Below are 26570 nucleotides of genomic sequence, written 5' to 3'. Positions count from 1 at the left end.
CAAAATTGAAGAAAAGTGCCGTCAGATTTTGATCCACCGTGCAACACGGTGCATACCATCTGGAAACTGTTTGATTGGAAACAGCTTCATATTTTATCATGGCAATGATCCCAAATGCACTGCCAATGCAGTAAAAGCATACCTAGATGCAAAAAACACACAATTGAACACTATCAGTCATGGATTGGACCTCAACATTATTGAAGCAGTTTGGGATCAGCTCAACAGAGAACAGAACAAAAGGAGGAAAGATCCAAAGAAGAGCTTTGAATGTCCTTTGAGACGCCTGAAAAACTATTCCTGAAGACTAATTAAAGAAATTACAAGAAAGCTATATAGCAAATATTAACTTTCAAGCTTGTTAGAGCTATCCAAGCTCTGTTTTTTACTCATATACTATTATTCCATTTATATTTTCATGATTCAATAAATCGCTGCACCTGTTTCCCATTTTCCCAGAAAAATCTAAAAGAAGGGGTGAATCAGTACTTTCACACAGAACTGTATTTTCATATATAGCTATACAGAGAGCATCATGATGGAATGAATGGAAGCTGGCACACAGTGACCTACAGGAAACATGATATCACTGAGACTCCTACACACGCAAACTAATGCCCCCTATATTCACTGTTTTCATTCAATTTGTCCCACCAATACTAAAAAGAGTTGAATCCTGTACATTAGTGATCTCATAACATATTTTAAATAACAATAAAAAAAACAATATTTTGATCTAAAAGTAAGGCAGTGGATATAAGACACAACTCTGTAGTGTTGATGGAAAAATATTTAAATATATTGGAAAGTTTTTGGACTTGCAACAGTGTAGCGAAAGGATATATCCATGGCAGCTTGTATTGAGAGAGGAGAGCATACACAAAGACACTGCACTCCAGTACTGAGAAACATCCAGAGACATAATCAATAGCTTGCATCAACAAAATTTCAGAAACTTCCCACCATGCAAAAAATTACATTTTCTTTTAAGCTTATTAGTGTATCAACTTTGCTTCCTTAGATCCTCCACTCTGTTATCCATTTCAGAGTTAGTCGGGGAGGGTCTGGAGCTGTCTTAGGGCGAGAGGCAGGGTAAACTCTGGAAGGTTCACCAGTCTGTCACCATTCATACTCTCACTCACGGACAATTAAAAATCAGCAATTAACCTAACCCCACTAACTGCATGTCTTCAGCCTATGGGTGGAAGCTAGAGTATCTGGAGAAAGACCCCAGCCTGGTAGCAGACTTGAACTAGGAACCTTCTTGCTGTGAGGAATCAGTGCTTATCACTGCACCACCGTGCTGCAAAACTTTACACCCTTCAGAAGTATAATGTTAAGATAATCTTTATTAATACATTAACATTATTACGATCATGTGATCACTGTGTCTGGTTCTGTTGAAGGCTTTAATATAGTTTACATTAAATGCAACAGTAAAATCATGTTGTATCACTAAAATCTTTATATTAAAAAACATCAAACTTAGTTTAGAATATTGAGTACATAATTAATTGTAAACCTGGATAACCTTTTACTTTAAGCCTTTCATACTTTCACAACCAAAGAGAGACACAGAGTTGTGTGCTACTAATAAAATCTCTTTTTGTTAGGATGTGTGCTGCCGAGATTCCTCCATTAAAATTTTTATTTGTAAATTTAAAAAAACAAATTACCTTTAGAAAAAATATCTAAAAAATTGAGTTAATATAAACATAACTCTTTGGAAATCTGAGGATAAACAGAACTTCAACTTCAAGGATATACAGGTAAGGTAAACAAAAACAAAAAACAAACAGTATGCTCACCAGCCACTTTGTTAGGTACACCAGTTCAGCTGGTTGTTGTCAGTCAGTCACATGGCGACAACTCAACGCATCTGGTTATGTAAACATGTCCAAGATAACCTGCTGAAGTTCAGAGCTGAATCTGGCAGGTCAGACGGTCAGATCTGAGTATGTCAGTTTTTAATGAAAATGGTCAGAGATATGCAGCAGAGCATCTTTGAACACACAACACATGGAAACTTGAAGCAGATGAGCTGCAGCAGCAGAAGACCACACCAGGTGCCACGCCTGTCAGCTAAGAACAGGAAACTGAAGCTACAGTTCACACAAGCTCACTAAAATTATACAACATAAGTCTGATGATCTTGAGTTCGGCTGTGACATGCAGACGGTAGGGTCAAAACTCGGTGTAAATAACATGAAATCATGGATCCATCCTGTTTTCTATCACTGACTCAGCCTAGTGGTAGTGAAGATGAGAGCTTTAGGTGGATTTGTTGGAGGATGTGACACAACGTAAGGCTGCCTCTAATGCTTGATTTGCTTGTTCAGATAGTTCATTATTCTTTGGGTGAAACCCTGAAGTCAAGCTATCCTTGTCATGAAGGCGGAACACGTGCTGCACAGGCAGACTGGTAGTCTCCACAGCTGCAGGCGTTTAGGAAGGGGTAAATAAATAGCGGGGCTTCCACTTGGTCTGGGTCCTCTGCTTGGCTCAATCAAGGCCTCCCACAAGGGAAATGATGGTTTCTGAGGATGGTTTCTCCCTAAGAGAAAACTGCTGAAAGACGGTGTCAGACTTAACAGATGAAGCCAGAGCAGTAAGTGACAAAACTCAGCTAGCCTGACAGGAGTTTGACCTTTTAGTGGTTTGGATGCAAGCTCCTATAATGAGTTCACTCCACCAAAGGTTGTTTGGCCTCTTCCAACCAGTGCCTCTACTCATTTAATGCTAATGTAATGGGTTGTTGGGTCTATGGCAGAGATTATCCCTTAACATGAGAAAATCTCTCTCTTAGTAACTCAACAAGACATAACCACAATTCCTGCGCAGAGAAGAGACAAAGGTAAGGCAACAACAAAAACCAGAGCATACAGCAGTACTGACAATGAAGCCAACAGCACTGTTGCCAGTTCAACGATCAGGCATCAACTGAGGGGTTTCCTACATCTTGAATAGCAGGCAGTCAGTCATAGGATTGCCACAGGTGAGTTCATTATCTCAAGCAAAGGTGAGAAAAAGGAAGGAAAGAAATAAACGCACACTCACAGAGGGAAAGAAGAGAGACCATGATGAGAAGAGTTACGTAGAAATGAATCAGGTGCACAGAACACTGAAGGACCATGTTACCAGCTTCCTGAAATATTACAGAATAGGGCAGCCCTGGTGGTGTCCAGCGTCACACAGGGAATCAGTCTGACATTTTACCAGCAATGCAAACCAAACTCTTGTTCCCGTTGTACAGTGATTGACTGGCCTGTAACAGTGGGCCTGATATTCCATGCTTCCTAAGCATTCCTCAAAAAACACCCACAGGGACACTTTCATTTGCATTTCCATGTCCACAACCAAGACCTCCTCCCACACACACACACGCACAAACAAACACACACACAGTAAAACTCACTGACAAGTATAATGATTAATGAGCCTAATTAAAAGTAATTACCTTGGTGATTAGCCTTAACAAGTTAAAAAGCCTGTTGGCACAACCGAGACATGGTTCCCACTAAATAACCATAGTCACTCATTCAAACGCACACACACCGACTTCGAGCCAGTGCCAGATTTGTGGTGATGGAAACCTACCACCCTGACAACACAAACAAACAGCAAATTGTTTCTACAGAACACAAGTGGCTCAGACACGAGACAGAACGACTTCATACAAAAGCAAAGACGCCCTTTTGAAAAGGATTGATTCTATTACAAGATTAAGATTGAGATCTATTAAGACTGATTCTATTTAAGATTAAGATTACAGAAAATGCTTCCAAATGCTTGTTTGACCTGAAATGCTGACCGTTGGCCAAAAGTACATTATACTCTGCTTGGACATAATTATACATCATGTTTTGACCTAGAACCAGTCAGAGCATGTCTTTTCATTTTGAAGAATACTGTACTCCAAAACCACAAATGTAATCTAATACTGAGAGTGTGTTACTTAGTGTTTGCACCATGTATTGTGTGTAAGTTGAGAGCAGACCATGAAAATCAGGCTATTTCTAAGCTCTGTTAAAAAAAAAGTATATGGACTCGTGCATATGTCCTGCCAAAATCAAATATCCCATGAGCAAAATCAGGTTATTTAATCATCTATGCCAGTGAAGGGTTAGCTGTGTCCCTGAAACACACCTCATTTGACCAACTATTTACTTTATAAAGGGAAAATGGGAGTTAAGTGAAAAGTTCATACCGCGTGGTGAAATAGGTGGTTTGCCGGTACTTTCCAAAGTGACACACAACTATATATTTTCCAAAGAAAAAACCTCTATAAGGTAAGAAGACTACTTGGTTATAGATGTTAAAGAGGCCCATATCTAGATAGAGGGAAGACCAAATTAAAAATGATATCTCCATAGTCAGACTCTCTTGGATGTGGAATTCTTTCATCCCAATGTTACTCTAAGATAGGAAAACCCTCATTTCCATTCCAAACTAGGTGTCAAATCTCTTTTCACTGATTCAATTCAATTCAATTCAATTTTATTTATATAGCGCCAAATCACAACAAAAGTCGCCTCAAGGCGCTTCATAGATACAGAGAAAAACCCAACAATCATATGACCCCCTATGAGCAAGCACTTTGGCGACAGTGGGAAGGAAAAACTCCCTTTTAACAGGAAGAAACCTCCGGCAGAACCAGGCTCAGGGAGGGGCGGCCATCTGCTGCGACCGGTTGGGGTGAGAGAAGGAAGACAGGATAAAGACATGCTGTGGAAGAGAGACAGAGGTTAATAACAGATATGATTCAATGCAGAGAGGTCTATTAATACATAGTGAGTGAGAAAGGTGACTGGAAAGGAAAAACTCAATGCATCATGGGAATCCCCCGGCAGCCTACATCTATTGCAGCATAACAAAGGGAGGATTCAGGGTCACCTGGTCCAGCCCTAACTATATGCTTTAGAAAAAAGGAAAGTTTTAAGCCTAATCTTAAAAGTAGAGATAGTGTCTGTCTCCCGAATCCAAACTGGAAGCTGGTTCCACAGAAGAGGGGCCTGAAAACTGAAGGCTCTCCCTCCCATTCTACTTTTAAATACTCTAGGAACAACAAGTAGGCCTGCAGAGCGAGAGCGGAGCGCTCTAATAGGGTGATATGGTACTACAAGGTCATTAAGATAAGATGGGGCCTGATTATTTAAGACCTTGTATGTGAGGAGCAGGATTTTGAATTCAATTCTGGATTTAACAGGAAGCCAATGAAGGGAAGCCAAAACAGGAGAAATATGCTCTCTCTTTCTAGTCCCTGTCAGGACTCTTGCTGCAGCATTTTGGATTAGCTGAAGGCTTTTCAGTGAGTTTTTTGGACATCCTGATAATAATGAATTACAGTAGTCCAGCCTGGAAGTAATAAATGCATGAACTAGTTTTTCAGCGTCACTCTGAGACAGGATATTTCTAATTTTAGAGATGTTGCGCAAATGGAAGAAAGCAGTCTTACATATTTGTTTAATATGTGCGTTGAAGGACATGTCCTGGTCAAAAATGACTCCAAGGTTCCTCACCGCGTTACTGGAGGCCAAGGTAATGCCATCCAGAGTAAGAATCTGATTAGATACCATATTTCTAAGATTTTCAGGGCCGAGTACAATAACCTCAGTTTTATCTGAATTAAGAAGCAGAAAGTTAGCGGCCATCCAGGTCTTTATGTCTGATGCTTGCTATGTTCCGTGCTAGCGTCCTGCTGATGCTCCACTGCATATGGACAAAACAAAACTTATTGTGACTACATTGATTCTGACTGAAATGATGTTTGTGTAAATCTATCACATTCCAGGTGTTTGATCGTAGACCAAAGTGTTTGATCAGTTTTGAACTGAAGGTGGTGCTAGAGGAAGTTCTGCTCATGATAATGAACTTGAAAACATGTAAGGCAAGGCAAGGCAAGGCAAGTTTATTTGTATAGCACAATTCAACAACAAGGTGATTCAAAGTGCTTTACAGAGACATTAGAAACAAGAACAAATAAAAAGCATGATTTAAAATTGAATAAAACAAGCAAATAAACTAACTAACTAATTAACAAACAAACAAACAAACAACAGTATATAAAATCAAAACAGATAAAATCAGAACAGTAGATAAAATCAGTAGTTAAATGTAAGTTTTGAAATTTAAGCTTAAAGTGTGGATTTGGTGCTTTATTCAAATGCAGCTGAGAACAGGTGAGTCTTCAACCTGGATTTAAATAAACTGAGTGTTTCAGCTGATCTGAGGCTTTCTGGGAGTTTGTTCCAGATATAAGGAGCATAAAAGCTGAATGCAGCTTCTCCGTGTCTGGTTCTGACTCTGGGAACTGATAAAAGACCGGATCCAGATGACCTGAGGGATCTGGATGGTTCATACTGGGTCAGGAGGTCATTGATGTATTTTGGTCCTAAACCATTCAGAGCTTTATAGGCCAGCATCAGAACTTTAAAGTCTATCCTCTGACGGACAGGCAGCCAGTGTAAGGACCTCAGAGCTGGACTGATGTGGTCCACTTTTTTGGTCTTAGTGAGGACTCGAGCAGCAGAGTTCTGAATGAGCTGTAGTTGTCTGACTGATTTTTTAGGTAGACCTGTAAAGATGCTGTTACAGTAATCAAGCCTACTAAAGATGAATGCATGGACTAGTTTTTCCAGGTCCTGTTGAGACATCAGATCTTTTATCCTTGATATATTCTTGAGGTGATAGTAAGCTGACTTTGTTATTGTCTTAATGTGTTTTTCTAAGTTTAGGTACACTACACCCAAATTTCTCGCCTGGTTTGTGGTTTTTAGATGTATAGATTGAAGTTCTCTGGTGACCTGTAATCGTTTTTCTTTGGCGCCAAAGACTATTACCTCAGTTTTGTTTTTGTTTAGCTGGAGAAAATTGTGGCACAACCAGTCATTGATTTCCTCAATGCATTTACCAAGAGCCTGTACAGGGCCTCGGTCTCCTGGTGACATTGTGATATATATTTGTGTGTCATCTGCATAGCTGTGATAGTTTATTTTGTTGTTGTTTATAATCTGTGCCAGTGGGAGCATGTAGATGTTAAACAGAAGGGGTCCCAAGATGGAACCTTGGGGAACTCCACATGTGATACTTGTCTGCTCAGATGTGAAGTTACCTATTGATACAAAGTATTTCCTGTTTTCTACGTATGTTTTGAACCAGTTTAGTACAGTTCCTGAAAGACCTGTCCAGTTCTCCAGTCGTTTGAGTAATATGTTGTGGTCAACTGTATCAAATGCTGCACTGAGATCCAGTAAAACTAGGACTGACATTTTTCCACTGTCTGTATTCAGACATATGTCATTAAACACTTTGGTCAGAGCGGTTTCAGTGCTGTGGTTCTGTCTAAAACCTGACTGGAAGGCATCGTAGCAATTATTCTGTTTTAAGAAGTAACTGAGCTGTTGAGAAACTGCTTTTTCAATGATCTTACTTAAAAACGGGAGATTTGAGATCGGCCTGTAGTTGTTCATTTGTGTCTTGTCAAGATTGTCCTTTTTCAGTATAGGTTTGATTACAGCAGTTTTTAGTGATTCTGGAAACACACCTGATAATAAAGAAAAGTTGACGATCTGTAACAGGTCTGACTCTAAAGTCTTTGAGACCTTTTTGAAAAAACTTGTTGGCAGGACATCTAAACAGCAGGAGGAGGAGTTCAGTTGACCTAAGATGTCCTCCAGGTCTTTGCTGTTACAGTTTTTGCCCGTTGCTTGAACACATTTGGCAAAACGTCGCTCATTGTGCCAAAACTCTAAACACAAGTAAACACGACACAACACTGGGAAATATACCATACACATCTGTGCCAAAATGAAACTCCACTCCCAAAACCTAAACTCTGCTGTCAAAACATTCCTCTGTCAAAATGTAACTCTGTTGACAAAATGACACATACTTGCATCATATGCAAACACTTACAGATCAGGGGGAACACACTAGTCTTCTTTACATAAAACACTGCAGTCCTTGATTTCCATTGTGTATTCAGAAGGCACATTTACAGGAGACACATTTCCAAACAACCAAAAACGCAAATAGACCTACTCAATAGTGTACATCGCAGTACCATGAATTCAGATAAAGCAAAAAAAAAAAAAACCACAACACAATAATACTGCAATAGAAAAAACACTATACTGTAAACACAAAAAACCATGACAATTGTGCATAAGTGGGCTCATGGATCCCGCCGTCTGTTGGGGTCTGGCCACAGGACCTCATCAACATCGCAAGCAGTGTCCTCTCCCGCTGGGCACCGGGGAAAATATCCTCTTGCATGTCGAAACCCTGTCACTGTTCCTCTCGAATGGGACTCTGTAGAGCTGCTTCATGGTGATGCTGAGTTTACCCAAGATGCGTCTGATGGTGGTGATGCTCACATGGTTTATGTTGCTGAACACTCGCCTGTCTGCAAGTATTTTCCGTCGTAGCTGGTGGAGACGGATGGCATTGTCTGCCCTCACTAGGTCCACAACGGCAAGTTCCTGCTGTTGTGTGAACAGGCGTTGCCGTCCTCCCCCAGAAGGTCTTCGGGTCATTCTGGAGGAATACAACCACATATTGTCATCGGTTTGCTTATTTTTCTTACAGTACTTTACTGTATGTACTGTGTCATCCACTGTACAACACTGTACTTCAATATAAGGAATCAGCCACTTTGGCTGCAAAAGGAGCATTAGCACCCCGTACACTTGATATGGTAATGTGATATACTGTAGAACAGTGCTATGAAACCATCTGAGTAGAGCAGAAGGTATGGAGGTGAAGACATACCTGTTTTCTAGTCGGAATGTTCGTATTACAGATGCCACTGTGAAGCGGCTTAGATGTGGGTGGACTCTCTGCCCAGCTTCCCTCATAGTCAGGCCATGGTTGATGACATGGTCCACCAAAGTTGCTCTTATTTCATCAGAAATATGGGTCCGTTCATGGCCTCTTCGGCCTTCTCCTCCTCTTCCTCCTCCTCCTCTACCTCTTCCTCTTCCTCTTGCTCTCCCTCCATCCATGCTTGCAAAGTTCTTGAAATGGCTACGCTGAGGGCTTTTTGTAGTTGGCTAATTGGTGTTCGGTTTTGCAAGTACGTGCCTTCAGGTGTGTATTTGAGTGGTTGCAATTATCCGATGTGTTTTGTATTTTGGATACATGTGTTTTCCGAATGGCACCCTGAGATTTCATTTTGTGAGCGAAGTGTCTTATGTATGAAATAGAGGGTAGCATGCAGGACCATGTGTGTTGCATAAAGGGGTAGGTGTGTTGCATAAAGGAGTAGGAGTGTTGCATAATTGGTACTGGGGTGCAAAGCAGCGCTTTTGTTTAAGGTATGGGTACATGTGTTTGAGGTATGGTAACAAAAGCTTCACGTTGTGTTACTTTAGTCTGAGCATGGGTTTATAGTGTTCAAGCAACGGGCAAAAACTGTAATAGGTTGAAACTGTTTCATGGTGTTTAAACAGTTTTTTGGTGGACACAGTACATATCCTGGATCTGCTGTTGATGTACCAATTGCTTGTCTAATTTTTTGGATTTTTTCAGTGAAGAATTTGGCAAAGTCATTGCAGGCCATGGTTGAATGAAGTTCAGCTGCCACTGACACAGGAGGGTTTGTTAGCCTGTCAACTGTAGAAAATAAGACCCGAGCATTATGGCTGTTTTTAGTGATGATGTCAGAGAAGTAGGACCTCCTTGCATTCCTCAGTTGTAAATTATAATTGTGAAGTTTCTCTTTATAAATGTCATAATGAACCTGGAGGTTTGTTTTTCTCCATCTGCGCTCAGCTTTCCTACAATCTCTTTTTTCATTTTTCACCAGTGTGGAGTTTCTCCATGGAGACTTTTTCCTTCCAGAGATAACCTTCACCTTAATGGGAGCAATAGTGTCCATTACATTTAACATGTTAGCATTGAAGCTATTGACGAGCTCATTGACTGACCCTCTGGGCAGGTCAGGTGTTAATGGGAAGACCTGGTTAAAAATTGCACTACTGTGTTCAGTTATACACCGTTTTGTGATCACTGTTGTTGATATATTTGTGTGGGCTGAGATTTTACTTTCAAAGAAAACACAGTAATGATCAGACAGGCCCACATCAGACACAGTAACCTTTGAAATGCTCAGGCCTTTGGAGATCAGTAGGTCAAGAGTGTGTCCTCTATTATGTGTGGCCTCTGTTACATGCTGAGTCAGCCCAAAGTTGCCCAGAGTGTTACTCAGGTCTTTAGTCCCTTTGTCCTGAGGGTTGTCCACATGAATGTTAAAATCCCCAGCAATAATTACACAGTCAAAATGTACCAGATTTTACAGCTATTCACTCACACACACACACACACACACACACACACACACACACACACACACACACACACACACACACAAAGAAAAGAAAAGCAATTTTCAGTCATTTACAGGGTATAGCTGAAATAAGCTACCAAGGTCACTAAAAGGCAGTAGGTAGTGCAAGAGTTAAAAGGAGGGAAAAGAAGAAGACAATCAAAATATTCTTTGAAACAAAGCTTGACAATAACACATCACAGAAGAGAAACACTAAGTGGACGGTGTATTAGTGTATGTATCTAAATATGGAATGATATGTTTCAGAAAACCATATAACATAAAAATAGCAATAAGTCAACAACTAGCATGCACTGACACAAAGCTGCACACAAATCTCTGGATGACAAATATCTTTACAAGTACTTATAAGAAGCAACATTTCCTGTTGATCAAGGTGTGACTGTTCCTACAGGAAGGAAACAGCTGAATGACCGCTGCGTTCTATACAAGACACTTCCCTTGACAGACGCACGTATATAAACGTGGATAATGGATTACACTTATATACACAAAGCACATGGCAGTTGAACACACAGCTGAACTTCACTGAAATGTAAAAGAAAACACATCTGCATGGACTGTAAGGCTTTTGAAAGAGGAAAAACAAGGGACAAGAGGAAAACAAGCAGATAAGCTTATTAAATCACTATATGAATCCTTATTTAGATAATTATCCGATATGTTTTGATCAAAACATTACAGCAGTGAACTGTGTACTGAATTATATGCGAGACGGTGGGAAAATAATGCGGGGTTTTTCTTCTTCTTCTCTTCATCACCATATCTGCTCTCTTACCAGGTACAGTTGTTGTAGCAATCAAACACACACACAACTGCCCAGTGCTCTGAGACTGTTCATTACCTTTGACATAATAAGGACAATCTGGAAAGGACAAAATCCTAATGCAGCACTGATCCCAAACAGGAAAAAGAGCAGGAAGTAGACTGAAAGTGTGTGTGACGGTAAACAACCAGTGGTATGTCTGTTATTCACCGGAGTTTCCAGATTTATTCAAACATTTGGCACGAACATGTGTGTTGTTTTACTGTTTACTTCCACTTTAAATAACCAGGTGTTTGTTCTTCTCTGAGATGTGTTTTGCGTAACTACAGTATTACTTTGTCTCCGATCCAATCAGTTTCCAATGCCTAACAGATGACTCTCCTTGCCAACCCACATGAAAACACATTTTCTTTTTATCCGTGCAGCAAACATCTGTTCAAGGGTCAAAAACAAAACAAAAAATCTTGCTAATATCAGGAAATTAAAAAGCCCAAACATCATCATGTATATCTCTTGATGACAGGCTGCGTTATACAGTGATGATACAAAAGCCCTGTCATCTGCTTGGTAAACAGTGCAAATGAAGTGCTAACCTCAGTGATGACTCATAAACGCTGATGTGCTATAAATCATGTTCAGGATCAGGTATGCAAGGGGTGGGTGAATATTCTGAGTCTGGATTCTGGACTATTAATAATCTGTTTTGCTTTAAGTCTACACGTCCAGACATGAACTCAGCGCGGAGCAGGAACGGGCCACAGTGTCACTACACCCCAGATGCAGCCAAGTTAGCGCCTCACCACCACAGAGGTGAAGCAAATTGCTCTGTCTCTCATATTTTCTTTCAATACCAGCAGATAAACTGAAATGGTGCAGTAGTAAATCTATCCTATGCTTCCTTACTCATCTTACCCAGGTCCATAACTTCAAGTCTATCACCACAATCAGGACAACGTTTACACCCTCCCTCTCCTCGCCTTTGCCACTGACCCAGACAGCATATCTACAGCAGCAACTGTTAATGTAAAGTCTTGTGCTTTACTATTGAAGTATTAGACTTTCACCTTTCACCCAAACACAAATCCACTAATCTATTCCTCCTGCCTAGTGACCAGATTTGAATGGATGTTTTATTTTGTTTATTAATAAGTTGAAGTTGTTAGTTAGAATTCACTTGCCTTATTTGTGCTCTTCAGAAGTCATTAAGCCTTTATAATCCATCTGTGCTTCCAGGAACTAAGAAATTCTCACAATTTACAGACATGTAGACTCTTCATAAAGTGTGACTAAGAAAGTGGGTGGAAACGTCAGCATCTAATATGATGTTTTTCATATTCAAAAGAGATGTTGGTCTCAGTGAGATTTCCAGAAGAAGTCAAATTCAACATCAAATAAATGTGTCACAGCGAATTATGATCAACTTGATTCCAGCAGCAGAATGACTCCAGACGTCTCCATATCGGGGATAGTCTTAAAGTCAAGAGGTTTGTCGTGGGTTTCCTGTCACTCATCAAAGACACAAACAAAACGATTCAAAAGATTCTTGCTTCCTTGTGCTTCTCTCCAAGTTCACTAACATAAGACAAAAGAAACTGCTGGGATTGAATTTAACAGTCCTAGTTTATCTTCAAGACAGTAAAATCTGATTTTTTTTTTTTTTTTTTTACACCAAACACAACCTTTTACTAAATTCGGAGAGATCTGAGTAATTAAACTGGAGCACATGCTCATGGGAAAGGTTTTCAGTTAGGGAGGTGCATTTAATGGAATTTTTTAGCAAGTGATGACAGACTAATCCACAGCATCTATTTCCACAGGAAGTTAAACTTGATATTAGTTATAAATATGGGGGAAAACATTAAAAAAATGTTGCTTGGGATTGAGTTAACAACTTGAACTACATTATTCATTAAACAGAAAATCGATCAACTCTGTGTTTTTCAGCCAGATGTTCCTTGCCTCCTTTTTCTATAGGATACATCTTTGGTGACCCTGCAACAAACCTATTATTTGTCTTATTAACTTTGAAGCTGCAATCAAGTCTTGTCATCTTAAATCTTAAAAAGGAAAAAAAACTTCTCAGCGAACAGATTATGTGTCTGGAGGATTTTTTTCAGAGCTCTGTTCTTTTTCAAATGAAACTTAAGTCCGCACGGATTAAAAAAAAACGATTTCCACACTATTTTAATTAAGCATCCTTTCAAGTTGCATCAGTGACTTCTTTTGTGGTTTTATGAAGTATGCAAGCCTAAGGACGTTCTTTGGTTATGTGAAACATCAAGGAGGGTCAGTGAGAGATAAATGAACCTGGACTGTGTACTGAAAGATAAGTAATATATAGTCCAGCTGAAAGTGGGCCACAGTGTTTAAGTGCGTCCAGGGACTGCGTTTCCTGTAACACCGTGGGATAATGACAATAATGAGTGATGGTTCTGTTGTATACAGAGTCCCACTCCCATTCTGCTAAAGGCTTTGACACAAAATAATCTTTTATTTTGAAATGTCTTTTATTTCTTTCCTTCGGGATGACTGAGACCAAACATAAAAGACTGATGCTCAAGCTCGGCTTCATTTCTCATGAGTCTTCCTTCTTCCCTTGGCCATTTCCCTTGTTTGCCCTTGATCATCACTTTCTTTTCAAAAATTTACTATCAAGTGTACCCCACCCATACCCCCACACACATACTATTATGTTTTCCTCCTCCGTTTCCTTTGTGTACTATTTCTCTCCTGCTAGTCCAAACTTGTTGCTTTGATACAATTAGGATGATATGTGCATATCCACAGTCCACTGGTTTACAGTTAAGAAAAAATAGCAGTCATGTATGCATGTTGGGAGAGATCCTGACATGTGGAAGTTAAAGACAATGTGACATTTCATTTGGCTTTGTTCTGTTTTCATAGCTGCTTTAAGTTGAGCTGTAAAAAAGTAGTCTGTTGAGAGCTTCCCTTACAAAAAGAAAAAAGAAAATGAAAAGTGGTTATTCTAAAAATGGGATTTTATCAAAATGTTCAAAAAACGAGTCAGAAAAAATATTAGAAACATCCTTTTAAATTGACACATATGAATGAAAGCTCCCCATTTCACAATAACTACCATGGTAGTAACAGGAAAAAATGTTTTAGAATGAAGACAGATATCATCCACTTCAGCGTACTACAAACACATGTGGATTTTTAGACTTGTTTTTTTAAAGTGTTGCTGATGTCAAGTCCCCAGGGCAGCCTGGTTTTGCTGCTGATGGGTGATATTTTACTTTAGAGGAAAGTTATACAAAAACCAGAATGTTCCAAAATGAAATATCACTTCACCATCTATCCAGCACAGCCGGCCCCGTCTCTGTGGATTAATCTTCATCAGTCAAAATGGAGCCTCCACATCTATAGCCAGCTCCCTGTAGATTGCTTGAGCATGCCAGTACTTCACACACACACACACACACACACACACCTGTGTCTCTTTATGATTTCCTCTCAGAATGTAATCACTACCAGCCTAATCTAAAGCTCACAAAAGCTTCTCATCTGCTTTTAGCAAAGTGCAATCAGCATACATTTTCTAGTGAGAGCCAATACATCTAATGCAGATAGCTCTGTTTGAAGATATTGTATTATATCCTTACTGCAAAGGTATGTTTTGCACAAAACGCAGAACATAATAAAGAAATAAGTAAGTCAGTAAAATATGGCTCTCCAAAGACAAATACCGGAAAGCTCAACGGTAGTGAATCTGCCCACATGTGAAACATGCTGCTGTTATGAAAGAAGGATAGGACAGCAGGGATGCAGATAATCTGAAATAATACAGGCACCATAGTAAATGTGTACTGATCTTTTCAAAATCTCTTTTTTGTAAACAGGTTGCTAAACTTGGAAGCAAAACGTGGATTCGAGGCAGAAAAAAATCACAATGAAGCCAAAAATTAAAATGAAATTAAATTGTTTAATATATCATTTAATATGATGTTATAGAAATGGTGGCAGTATTGGGCAGGTCATGCTCTGCAGTCAGTCCGGGTGACACTTTCCAGCGCACAGAATTTAAAAGACAGCCTAACCCATTATGATCAGTGAGTTTAGACTGCTCCTGAAACAGCAAAATAAGCTCAACAAGTGGACACTTGTTTGTAGTCCTCCAGACAAAAAAGTGGACCTACTGAGGCCAACATGGTGAGGTGGGAAAACTGAGCTATAAAGTTGTTGTTGTTGAGGTGCTGTGGTAAAGTTAAATCAGAGGCTATAAAGCTGCTTAGCCCAACCTATTTGAACGCAAATGACACCTCAACACCGGACTGTGGCTAAATCCATCCTGGGAAAGTTGAAGAGACAGTATCGCAACATATTTTGGGTCTTAGCAAAAGGAAACAGTGGTGGCAGAAACATGAAGGTTCATCTATTACCGAGATAATATATACCTTTTCTAGAAATGCAGCAAAAGCATAAAACAGCAGTCGTGTGCTGTATTTTCTTTCCAACGTTTACTACTTTTAAAACATATTTATTGCCCCGGGAGCCGCCAGCCTTCAGCAGCAATCTTTTCACTGGAATAAATGATTGCTCTTGATTATATGAATTTAACCACAGTGGTGTCAAATATTGTTCTATTATATTTGTCTCTCTTTTCCTTTTTATTCTTTTTACTGGTAAAAAGTGATGCATTGCATTAACTGCTCAGCAGTGGGCATGTTATTATTAAGATAATTAAAGTCCTTCCAGTGTGATCCATTATAGCTATTAAATATATCCCTGATCAGCTAATTTAATATCAGTATATAAGTATATAAACATACCCAAAATTTGACTTTAACAGGCCAAGTGTTTTTCCATATGGTCACAGTTTAGTCAGGCATAAGAGGGCTGTGTACAACAGTTTCAAATGAAACATTATATGTGTGCATATGTGAATCAGATCTGTAATGGTGGCCAAGCTGATCCATGTAGATTCTTGCTTCTAAAAAATTCAACTGCGAACTAGAAAAAAAGCTTTAATCCATCTAAGCGAAACAATGCAGTCCGAGCTGATGAAGACATGGAAACTCAGACATTCCTCTTTTTAATCTAAAGTGGCTTCAATCAGTCAGCTTTAAATCATCTGATGGATTTTTATGGCGTGTAATTTATAACAAAGTGTTATCATTCAGATTCACATTATAAATTTTATGGTTACAGGAACTGTGAATAGAGGAAACGAATACAACATGATCAAAAACACTATTTTCAATAGTTAATTGTCTGTGAATATGGGAAACTGTCTGAGCCCTGGTCGTTAAAGTTCATTTCATTCCTCATAAACATGTTAATATGTTTGTCAAGACTGTTGATACCAGTGCATGTAATGGTTATTTTCTCTGAGAGAGAAAAAGCTTTAGTATTAGTATGCAGTGCATACACAAAGAAAATTTTAAAAAGTACAAATAACTTATTGTAAGATCTGAAAGACCTGAAAGAATAGAAGTACCAAGGGCTAAGAGAAGAGCTCAAGAAGATGTGGAGGATGAAGGTAACAGTGGTCCCAGTGGTGATTGGAGCACTTGGTGCAGTGACTCCCAAGATAGGCGAGTGGCTCCAGCAGATCCCAGGAACAACATCCGAGATCTCTGTCCAGAAGAGCAAGACCTAGGAACAGCAGAGATACTGCGCAGGACTCTCAAGCTCCCAGGTCTGTGGTAGAGGACCTGAGCTTGAAGGATAAAGACCACCCACAGGAGTGACAGAGGAATTAATTATGTATATAGTTGTTGATGCATCTATTTTCAAATTAAAATTAAGTTTTCTTTTACAAAATATTGTAGAAATGCAAAGTTGCATTTAAGCTAAAAAAAAAAAAAAAGACACATATCTAGTTCTATACAGTCCAATCGTTTCTGCAAAATTTCTATGTACTAAAAATCTCAGAATATTTCAGATCTCAGTGACCTCAACACTCAAGGTCAGGGGTCAGATTTCAAGATTTCAGAAAATCTTGTGAATGCTAAGATTTTGAAACTGATACCAAAGGTGTATATGCACACATATGTATTCGTACATATGTACACATTTTTAGGAGGCTGAAAGGTACCACTGGCTGCTGCAAGTAGTTTCTTTCTTTTTTTTCCTTTTTTTCACTGAAAAGTAGGACATGAGTGTTATAGTAAAATGCAAATGATGCAAATGGTATCTGGGACATAAACAATCATGTTATGCTCCTAACAGAGCTTCAGCTCTTTGCAAGTACACACAGCATGCTACCACAAAGCTAGCAAAGAACCAAGAACGATGAGCCATTATATTTAAACATCTGTTGGGAGGCACATTGAAATCTGTAGCATTATATAACAGGACAGATTTTGTTATGATTTAAATGTCTAGGATACACCTGAACATGTCACAGACAAAAGAATATAAATATTATTTTACCATTTTAGCACTTGAATTTAATTGTTATTACAGGAGACAGCAACAGCTCCCTCTGAGCTGTAGTCATAACAGGAAGCAAATGTAGGTCATAACTCAACGTAGAGAGATGGGGCTGGCGGTGGCAGTGCAGCAGCATCAATAATGCTGTTGTGGATCAGGATTATTTTAGTTAACTAAAATTAAAGTAAAGTGTAAAACAACAATTTAGTTAACTGATATAAAAAAGACAGTAAAATAAAGTAAAATATAATAAACATATACTGGAAATATCCTTAGCTTTAGCCTTTGCTTAGACTTGATTTATATGTTTAATACTGGGAAGTCTATTGTGTTTGTTACACTTGTACAATAATCAATATATAGTCAATAATAGAGGTTAAACAGCCAAGGTGAATTTGATCATTAGAAAATTTATATCTCTTTTTTCAGTAATAGCTGACCATGTTTATGTCTATCAGTGATACAAAGATGGATGTGGCCAGTGTCATGGCATCCATTGGTTTTGTGGGCTCTCATTTTGAACCCTTGAGCTTGTTATTTCAGTTCACCTTTATTATTTTCAAAACAGGACATCGCTGTATTTGGATAAAATCATTTTAATCTGCCAGTTAATATTCCCCCATGCTAGTTTTCCATAAGTCGCTGTGACATTAAACGTAATATGCAAGACTCAAAACAAAATGTACCTTCCTGACAAAGTTAACTTAACTTTTCAACCTCAGAGATTTCTGCTTGATGTGCCCATAGCCTGGAGGTAAATCTCTGCACAACTAAATGAAATCTCCCATTAAATCACTGGAAACCAAAGCATAAAGCTATTTTCTGCAGGCTGTAAGACTTTTACATGTTAATGAGATGTGTCCAGAATTTGAACATTTTGGAATCCGCAGACAGGAACCTCCTGAGGCTCCTGTTGGTTTCCCTTTGTTGATTTCTTGCACATCAGTAAATCCTCAAACTTACTTCAACAAACCGAGGCCGCTTTACTCTCTTTTACACGTTGACTGACGTCAGAACTGGTATTTTGAAGTTTTATAGCGAGCTGTGTGCACGCTAGAATTTCTCATCTGCACGTCAAACGCACGAGCCAACGTTCACTCGGGCTTGTTTGCTCTGTGGTTGTAGTAATTGACAGGGTGTGAAGTCGTTTAGTGGGTTCAGTTGCAGGTTTGATTTTTATGAGATGGTCTGTTTGCTGAAGCGACAAGCAGCCATTGTTACCCCACATTTCCAGTGATGTTACAGCCCAATTACCCTCCAATCACACGCATGGCCAGAACCAGTAACCGGGCAGTAAAATAGGCAGACACTTGGTCTCTAAGTCTCCAATGACCCACATATGTTTTCCTGCTATTATGAAGACTTTTGAGCGAGTGCACACACACACATACACACACGCACACACTCATGAGCATGTGAAGAGCGTATACAATTGCACTGAGATATTTGTTATAGTATGAAAACCTCTTTTAGCTGTATGTATTTTCTAACTTTAAGGTTGGGTTGAGCTAAAAAACAATGCTTTAGGTCTTAACAATATTAAAATAGAGTCAGTGTCTTGTACTGTGACATTTAGTGCTTCATCGCCAGTGTGCTCCATGGTGCTTGTTGCTGAGTATGAAATAGAGCATGTCTTGGTTTCAGTACAGTAAATGTTGCCGTCTAGATGAGTGATTAGATTTAAGGCATTGCTATTTATCCACATTTATGTCACTGGTCCCATTAGTCTAATCCTCCCACAACACTACAAAGTCAACCAAAGTCAAAGTATGTTCACTGCAGTCTGTGAATAAAGTTAAAGTAAAGCAGCCAGTCATGGATCACCTGATGTTAAAAACTTTTAATTGTGTTAAATAGCTTACAAGTTCATAGCATGCAGGATAGAAAGACATTTAAATAGTATTTAAATATACATTTAAATAAGACTCTTTCTGCCAGAGTCTAAAACCAGCACACTTTTTTAAACCACATAATAATGGGAAACTTCACAAAGCAAAGTATTATTAGCTGAAGAATCCTTACGGTTAAAAACATGCTTCAAGAACCCTTCAGGTTTAAAATGATTATGTGCTAGCTGGACTGCAACTACTGAACTACAGGCTTTTCTATTGTATAACTGATAAACCACATTTTGCATTTTGTTTCTTAATGCACTTTAACTGTGGAGTTTAGAGCATGTGCAGACTTCTGTCAAATTCAGGAGGAGCAGCTACAGCCCCCGGCAAAACTATGGTATCACGGCACAATAATAAATCAGAGATATGACACAGAACTATTTTTATTCATTAGCTGAACATTCTGGCTTCATGAATCATACCTCAAACAAATTAATTTCAACTATTTTAATACATGACATTTCTGTTCAAGATCATGTGGAGGGGAAAAAAATGGAATCACTGTTGAGGAAATCATCTCAATTTAGTACCTCCTCAGGCTTTTATGACGCCCCAAAAGGTTTGAGGCATGGAGCTCACTAATGAAAAGCAATACTCTCCATCTGGTTAATTCCAACTTTTTCAAATAACAGCTGAGCTCAGTTTTTCACCATAAATTTTCAGTCAGATTGAAATCTTAACCCTTTTTTTGTGTCCATAGCACTGAGGTAATGGGCCTTTTCTGATTAAATGACTCTATTATCATCACCAAACCGGCTTTCTGATTAGAAGGGTATGAAAATCTGAGTGTACACTTCTGCATTTACTGCTGAAGTAATGATTGCCATCTTCCCCGGGCCTTTTATTTGATAAAGTTTGCTTGTTTTCATCAAGCAGTCATCTTCATATATGTGTCATTGGAACAGCATCAGGGTATCTTTTCCTTGCCTAGTTGGCTGACTTTGTGATTTATCACTGGAGTCACTTACATCCAATCATCTATAGTCCCAAGATTGAGAGAGAGAGAGAGCGAGATAGCCTTTCATTCTCTTTTTAGCTCACTGTAACCTTGTTTCTGTATGGATGTTAGTGCTGGTTTTCCTTTTGGTTTTCTGTATGTAGATCCCATTTAATTTTTATAATTCTGTCACAAACATTACGGCCCATTTGTTAACATTTTTGAACATTTTCCATTTTCAGGGCGTACTGCTCTGATTTTCTATCCTGACACTTTGACATCTCCTGTCTACCTGCAAGTTTTCCTCCTAGAACTTTCCCATTTCGGTTGTACTTACTCCAAGTTATAGACACGGTTGACTGGGAACAAACATCTTTAGCTACACTTAGTGTTGGATTCTTCTGGCAATGAGTTTGATTTAACTGACAGCTCTCTTGTTGGGGGCTTGCCTCCTTTCAATCAGCCAGGTGCAACAGCTTCTCTTCCACTACTTGATTTTGAAAAAACCAAATACATTAATTACAATTATTTAATGTGCTTGAGGTATCTTTCATGTTCCACTATTAAACAAAAACAGTTTTGTGACACAGTTTGTTTATTTGCTACAAGGTAAAGGAGTTGAATGAAGATCCTCCACATGCAATGATGCTATAATTTTTTGCCAGAGGGTGTAAACACTGAAACAAGCCTCCTGCCTCAGAAAGGTTCATTTTGACAGATTGTTTCTGCTTAAACACAGGTGTAATTAATAGCATTAGTTATAGCCCATTTCAATTTATATATGTCATGGTGCTATACATAGAATGGGATGAAAAGTTTTGCACTTACATCTATTTGCATGTCAGAATGAAGACTGTGAAAAAGGTGTCTTAAAACACAAGTATCATGATGTTAACTGGTGAATCCCCATCAAATGAAAATGAAATGATCTCGAGAGCATGGGATAGCTATAGAAAGTGAACCTCATAAGAACATCATCCTAAGAAGATAAAAATAGAAAATATCACATGCAATAACAAAACACACTTTGTGCAAATCTGAAAAGCACTGAATGGATTTACATTGTTTATGAACCATGCACAAATAACTGCATTTAGTCAGTCACGGCACATTTGTCTGTAAATATGGAGTCCACACTTGTTAAATTTCAATATATAAGTTAAGTAACAGCAAGTTTTAGCATTTATTTTTGGCAATTTCCTCTTCCTGACAGTTACTGTTAGATGGAAATTTGCATGTTTGTACAATTTTACTATGTTTACAATCACGATTACAAATCAACTACACCTTAAAAACATTTTAAAATGTCGCAGTGGTAGTAATTCATGCCTTACTTAGATAAGCAGAAGCTCAAACAAAAGACACCACGGCAAGAAAAGGAAAAAAGTTCACACTAAAATAGGAAGCTTTGAGAAAAAAAACCCTCTTCCATCCTAACAGTGCAGTAGAAGAAGAGTTTATAGAGAAAACACAAGTAATAGGTGTCATTTAATAGGCTTTCTCATACTCTCAAACTAAGAAAATAAACTTCGATGGATTAAAAATGATCATTTGCTGCAAAACTGGGGTTGGAGTTCGGGGGGATCACATTTTAGAAATATTATACAATGATGTATTAAAAAAATAATATTATGGGTTAGGATCTTTAGGAATTCCAAATACAGCCTTCATAAGATGCTTATAGTACCTCTTTAATTAACAACACCCTGACTCTTTTTTCTGCTTTTGTCACTTCTGTCATTTCCTTTCTGTTTTGAAAAGCCATCGACACAGACCACAGAGCTTCCCATTTAACTGTAAATACTGGAAGGACTATAAGAATAAGTACATTGTTGTCGTTATACGTATAGCACACGCTCCCTGTGTTTGTGAAGAATTGCCTTTTGCTAAGCGTACTTGATTACCTGGTCTTTTTATACAGTTCTTTACCAGTCCAAAAACAGTGTTTATGTTGAAGAGATCACTGGCCTTGAGGAATATAACTGGTGTCTCTAGATAATAGTCTGAATAAATATGAGGCTGGTGTTAACAGAGAAGTTATCCCAACACTCATGTCTCACCCAAGTTCAACAAACAGATTTTGTCTTGTTATGAGGGATTTTTACATTTTGTTCATGAATATTTTATCAGAATCAGAATCGCAATACTTTGATAATCCTAACAGAAATTATGTTTTTTACCCAAATATATAATGCTTATATTTCACCTTATTCGGTATTTGTAGTTTTTCAGACAACACTCAATGGTTAGAAACCAAAAGCAAAGCGAAGCCTTAGGAGGACCTGGGGCAGATGGAGATTGAGATCTCGTCATTACTGCTACACCAACACAGGGAGGATAAACGTGAGTGTGAAATTCACTTATTTCCAGACTATGTTTGTTCAGTGTCAATCCCTTCTGTCTTGAGATATGTGCTCTGTTCCATGATGTCAACCATATTTTCTCTTTTCCACCCTCGATTTTAGAAAAGAATTTTTTCTCAGCATTCATAAGTCATATTTTAACGACAAAGCTACTCTTAAAACTAGTGTTTACACTGCAGAAAACTAGAGGAGCCAGCCAATACACTTGACCCCTTTCTATCGTTCCCTCCATTATCAGCGGAGAGCTTCAGCACACAGAGAAACTGTGGGAAAATTAGCTTAAGTGTGAGGCAGGATCCCCCACAGAGAGGTCAAGTTACGTAATTTTGACTTGAATAGCTCCTTTTAACCAGCACTTGAAAAGAAAAAAAGAAGCTATTTAAAGATGTTTATGAGATTGTCACACAGACAAATTGAAAGCATAATGCTGAGTCATTTTGTACAGACACAATAAATGCATAAATTAAGAGGTTATTAAAATAATTGTTATTTGTATGGCAAAATAAATCAGGGTCCTCATTCAGACACGATGCTGACATGTGCCAGTGACTTTAGCTTGATGGAAAGGACTAAAAAGGAGCTTTAGTGAGAGCACTTAGTGCACAGAGACGTATAAAGTTCACAGAGCTAAATATCAGAGACAAGTATCATGCAGGTTCTTTCTAAGAGGTGTTATGGCATGTAACCAAAATCATGAAAAATAAACCACCATTTTGTTTAATGGAAAGTTCAACCCAGTGGAATAAACATAAAGCCATGTGCCTTTAATCTGCTGAACCATCAACAGTCGTCTTATGGTAGCTTCTGGTTTGAGCTTATGCATTTAGCCGTTTGAGTGAGACTTCCATTAATGTAAGACTTGGCACAAATGGAGCCAGACAGACCAAGATCAGATACAGCAATTGCCTAAACATGTTTACAAGTTGCACTTTCCTTCTGCAAATATACTGCAAAGTCATTTATGAGCTGAAGTCACACATGAATAACAAGCAAGGTAAGAGACACAGGTCATTAAATGTAAAACAAGAAGGAAATGAATCCAGTGAACTGCATCGTATGAAATTCTTGCAAAAAAAAAAAAGTGTGTGTGTGTGTGTGTGTGTATCCTGGTGGGGACCAAAATCTGATATTTATTATACTGGTGGGGACTTTCTGCACCGTGGGGACCAAAATCCAGGTCCCCTTGGGGTTGAAAGCAATTTTCACACTCAAAATGTGGTTTTAGTGTCAGGGTTACAATTAGGTTATGGTTAGGTTTAGGGTAAGGATCAGGGTTAGGCATTCCTTTTTGATGGTTAGGGTTAGGGTAAGGGGCTAGGGAAAGCATTATGTCAATGGGATGTCCCCACGAGGATAGCAAACCAGACATGAGTGTGTGTGTGCTCTTTGCAAAAGAAAATTAACAATTACATACAAGTAATCACAAACCACCATTGAAGAGTCAATGAGGCTGAAAAGCAGGAAACCAGCTGTAACTAAAATCACCCTGCAGGTACGTGTATGTCACTTAAATCAGAGAATGAGAAGTTTTGCAGGTTTTCTCAGTGAAGACAGAAGTTGATTAAATCAAAACATTTCCTGCCATTTCAGTGACACTAGAAATACGAAAGAACAAAGGTGGGGAAGGCAGACAACTCCTCAGTGACTGGGATTTTAAAAAGCATCCTCAGAGTGTAGTTGAAAAATTGTCTCTGATCTCTTTTTTTAAACTACAGTCAACATCAGGATTAGCAACAACCTGTTTAGTTCAGTTGGAGTCTCTTTTTGTGCCATCCCTCCAGACAGATGAACACTTCGGTCTATTTTCGGGTGACAGCCAGAAACACACGAGTTATGCACTAACCTCATAATACCCCAAACTTCCCATACACTTTCACATGCAGTTTTTCAGCTCAAGTTGTGCTTCCATCCAACATGACTGTCATTTTTTCAGATTCTTTATACACTAATTTTCTTTACACACTAAAATTCATTTTGTTAAAATGAGCAAAAGAGACACGCTGCTTTGATCTACCATGGTTTTACAAAAAACTATTAGGCTGGTCTTTATGCCTGTCTATTTATCTTGTCCTGAACTAACATTTGTCTTTTTTCCCACTTTCATTTTTGCTCTCATATTCCACTCCTCGCCTTCTTTTTGTCACTCCTCCCACGCCCTTAGATCCCGCGGCGTCCTGTTGCGTTCACCAGAGCTCTTGCTACGAGCCTTCCTGGCGCTCTCCTGTGCTTGGCGGTACTTCTCTATCATGCTTTTGTGTTTCCTCCTCAGCTTGTCATTGCACCACATCCTCTCGCAGTACTCCTCCACGTGCAGCAGATTCGACGGCCCGATGAGCTGCATGATATCCTTGAACCATATGCGCGACTGGCCGATTTGGCTTGATGAACCGCCCCTGCTGTACGCGCTGCAAGGCATCCAGGCTCTGAAAGTCCCTGTAGACCGGTCTTTGATTGAGTCAGAGTTTCCTGTGTGTCCACGCGACATGAGCTCATCCACGGTCTCCCCTTGGAGGACTTCGAGGGTGATGCGGGCCAAAGTCTGCGTGAAGCTGTGCTCTCGAGAGCGGCAGATGTAGACGCCTTCATCTTGGTGGAAAAGGTTACGAAACAGGAGACCCTGATCCGTGGACATCACACGATCATCTAGCTTCACCTAAGTGTGGCAGATAGAAAATATGTGTCTGATATTTGATACAACAACATATTAATGACCTCACTAAGTCAATTCAACCATCACTGCTTTTCACTTGAAGTTTGCTTCAATTTGTCAAGTCATAATGATGCAACGTGATGGAAATAACTTTTCACAGATTTGGTTAAATCTCCACTGACTAATGCAAAGAGCTACATGTGCTAATCAAAAAAGCATGAAAAAGTTAACTGGCACTTTATATATAACTGCAATCAGACCCTTAACCTAACATTTATCTTTTTAATTTATTGCTATATATAGAGAGATTTGTTTGTTGGTTGGTTAATTCTTGATTTCTGTTTAAAGTTTTAGGATTTCTGTCCCTAAAGGAGTTCTGACCAGGATTTGACCTTAAATAGCACATGTTTCTCAGCGCAAATACCACAGAGGCATTGTTCTTTAAAGAACTAAACACTGAAGACTGCCCAACAATGTGTAAACACAGTACAAAGAAATTGGGACAAGAAAGCTTTCAGTCTTCACTTCACATTATGAGAAAAGAGAAAGGGAGAACTGTTTGTATTGTTTTCTCAACTTGGTTTGCAACATCAAAAATATATCATGGGATCAGTCACTGTTTTTATTTTTTATTTTTCTTCCGTTTTCTTTCCTCACATTCTCTAATCTTTCCATACTGCCACCCAAAGTCTCTCTGCCAACCCTATTCATTTCTATATTTTCCTCCATCTACCTCCCAACTCCCCCGTCAGATCCTATCTTTCAACCATCCTTTGATGCCAACAAAAACATGGCAGCCTTGTCAGATAGAGTGGCAGCCAGATGTTTATTTGCAGGGAAATGGAGAAGGGTGGTAATGCTTTAATACTTGCATGGCTGACCACGACACTCAGTTTAGCTTGGAGGAGCATGACCTCAAACAGTTGAATGATTACTGTGGGTTTGGGCATACAGAGCAACATAATTTTCTGACTTAAAAAGAAAAGAAAAAAAGACTGTATTTAAGTCTCAGTGACCAGCAGACAGTGAGTGACACTTTCAGTGGCATATGGTCAAGTTTTGCAGAGAATTCACAGTTTATGGAAGAGAGAGAGAATGATTGGGCATTTTGCTTTGAAATGCAGCTGCTTAATTTCAACCACATGTCAAATGGTTGTCAACTGTATCAACCACGTGCCAAACTCACACTCAAGTCTAACTTTTAAAGGCAATTACTCA

At 38.9% G+C, this 26570-nt stretch overlaps 2 protein-coding genes across 3 annotated transcripts in view; both read right to left on the bottom strand.

The window, feature by feature from the left end:
- Positions 1–7699: 7699 nt before the first annotated feature.
- Positions 7700–9198, bottom strand: LOC309696262 (uncharacterized protein). Its single transcript, XM_082517409.1, has 2 exons — positions 8770–9198; positions 7700–8535 (listed from the first exon to the last, which is right to left on the bottom strand). The coding sequence occupies exons 1-2, from the start codon at positions 9000–9002 to the stop codon at positions 8217–8219; spliced, it is 552 nt and encodes a 183-aa protein (XP_082373535.1). The 5' UTR covers positions 9003–9198; the 3' UTR covers positions 7700–8216.
- Positions 9199–19332: 10134 nt separating this feature from the next.
- sema3bl (sema domain, immunoglobulin domain (Ig), short basic domain, secreted, (semaphorin) 3bl) overlaps positions 19333–26570 on the bottom strand; it is a 64605-nt gene continuing 57367 nt past the window's right edge. For both annotated transcript variants that reach the window (XM_082519650.1, XM_082519649.1), the window contains exon 16: positions 19333–25355. In XM_082519650.1, the coding sequence (XP_082375776.1) occupies positions 24843–25355 (513 nt within the window). In that variant the 3' untranslated portion in view covers positions 19333–24842. The remainder of the gene's footprint in view (positions 25356–26570) is intronic.

Source organism: Aulonocara stuartgranti (assembly GCF_965226115.1).
Source record: "Aulonocara stuartgranti genome assembly, chromosome: 20".
NCBI classification, from domain to species: Eukaryota; Metazoa; Chordata; class Actinopteri; order Cichliformes; family Cichlidae; genus Aulonocara; species Aulonocara stuartgranti.
Note: the sequence above shows the minus strand (reverse complement) of the source record. Positions and strands in the feature narration are given on the sequence as shown.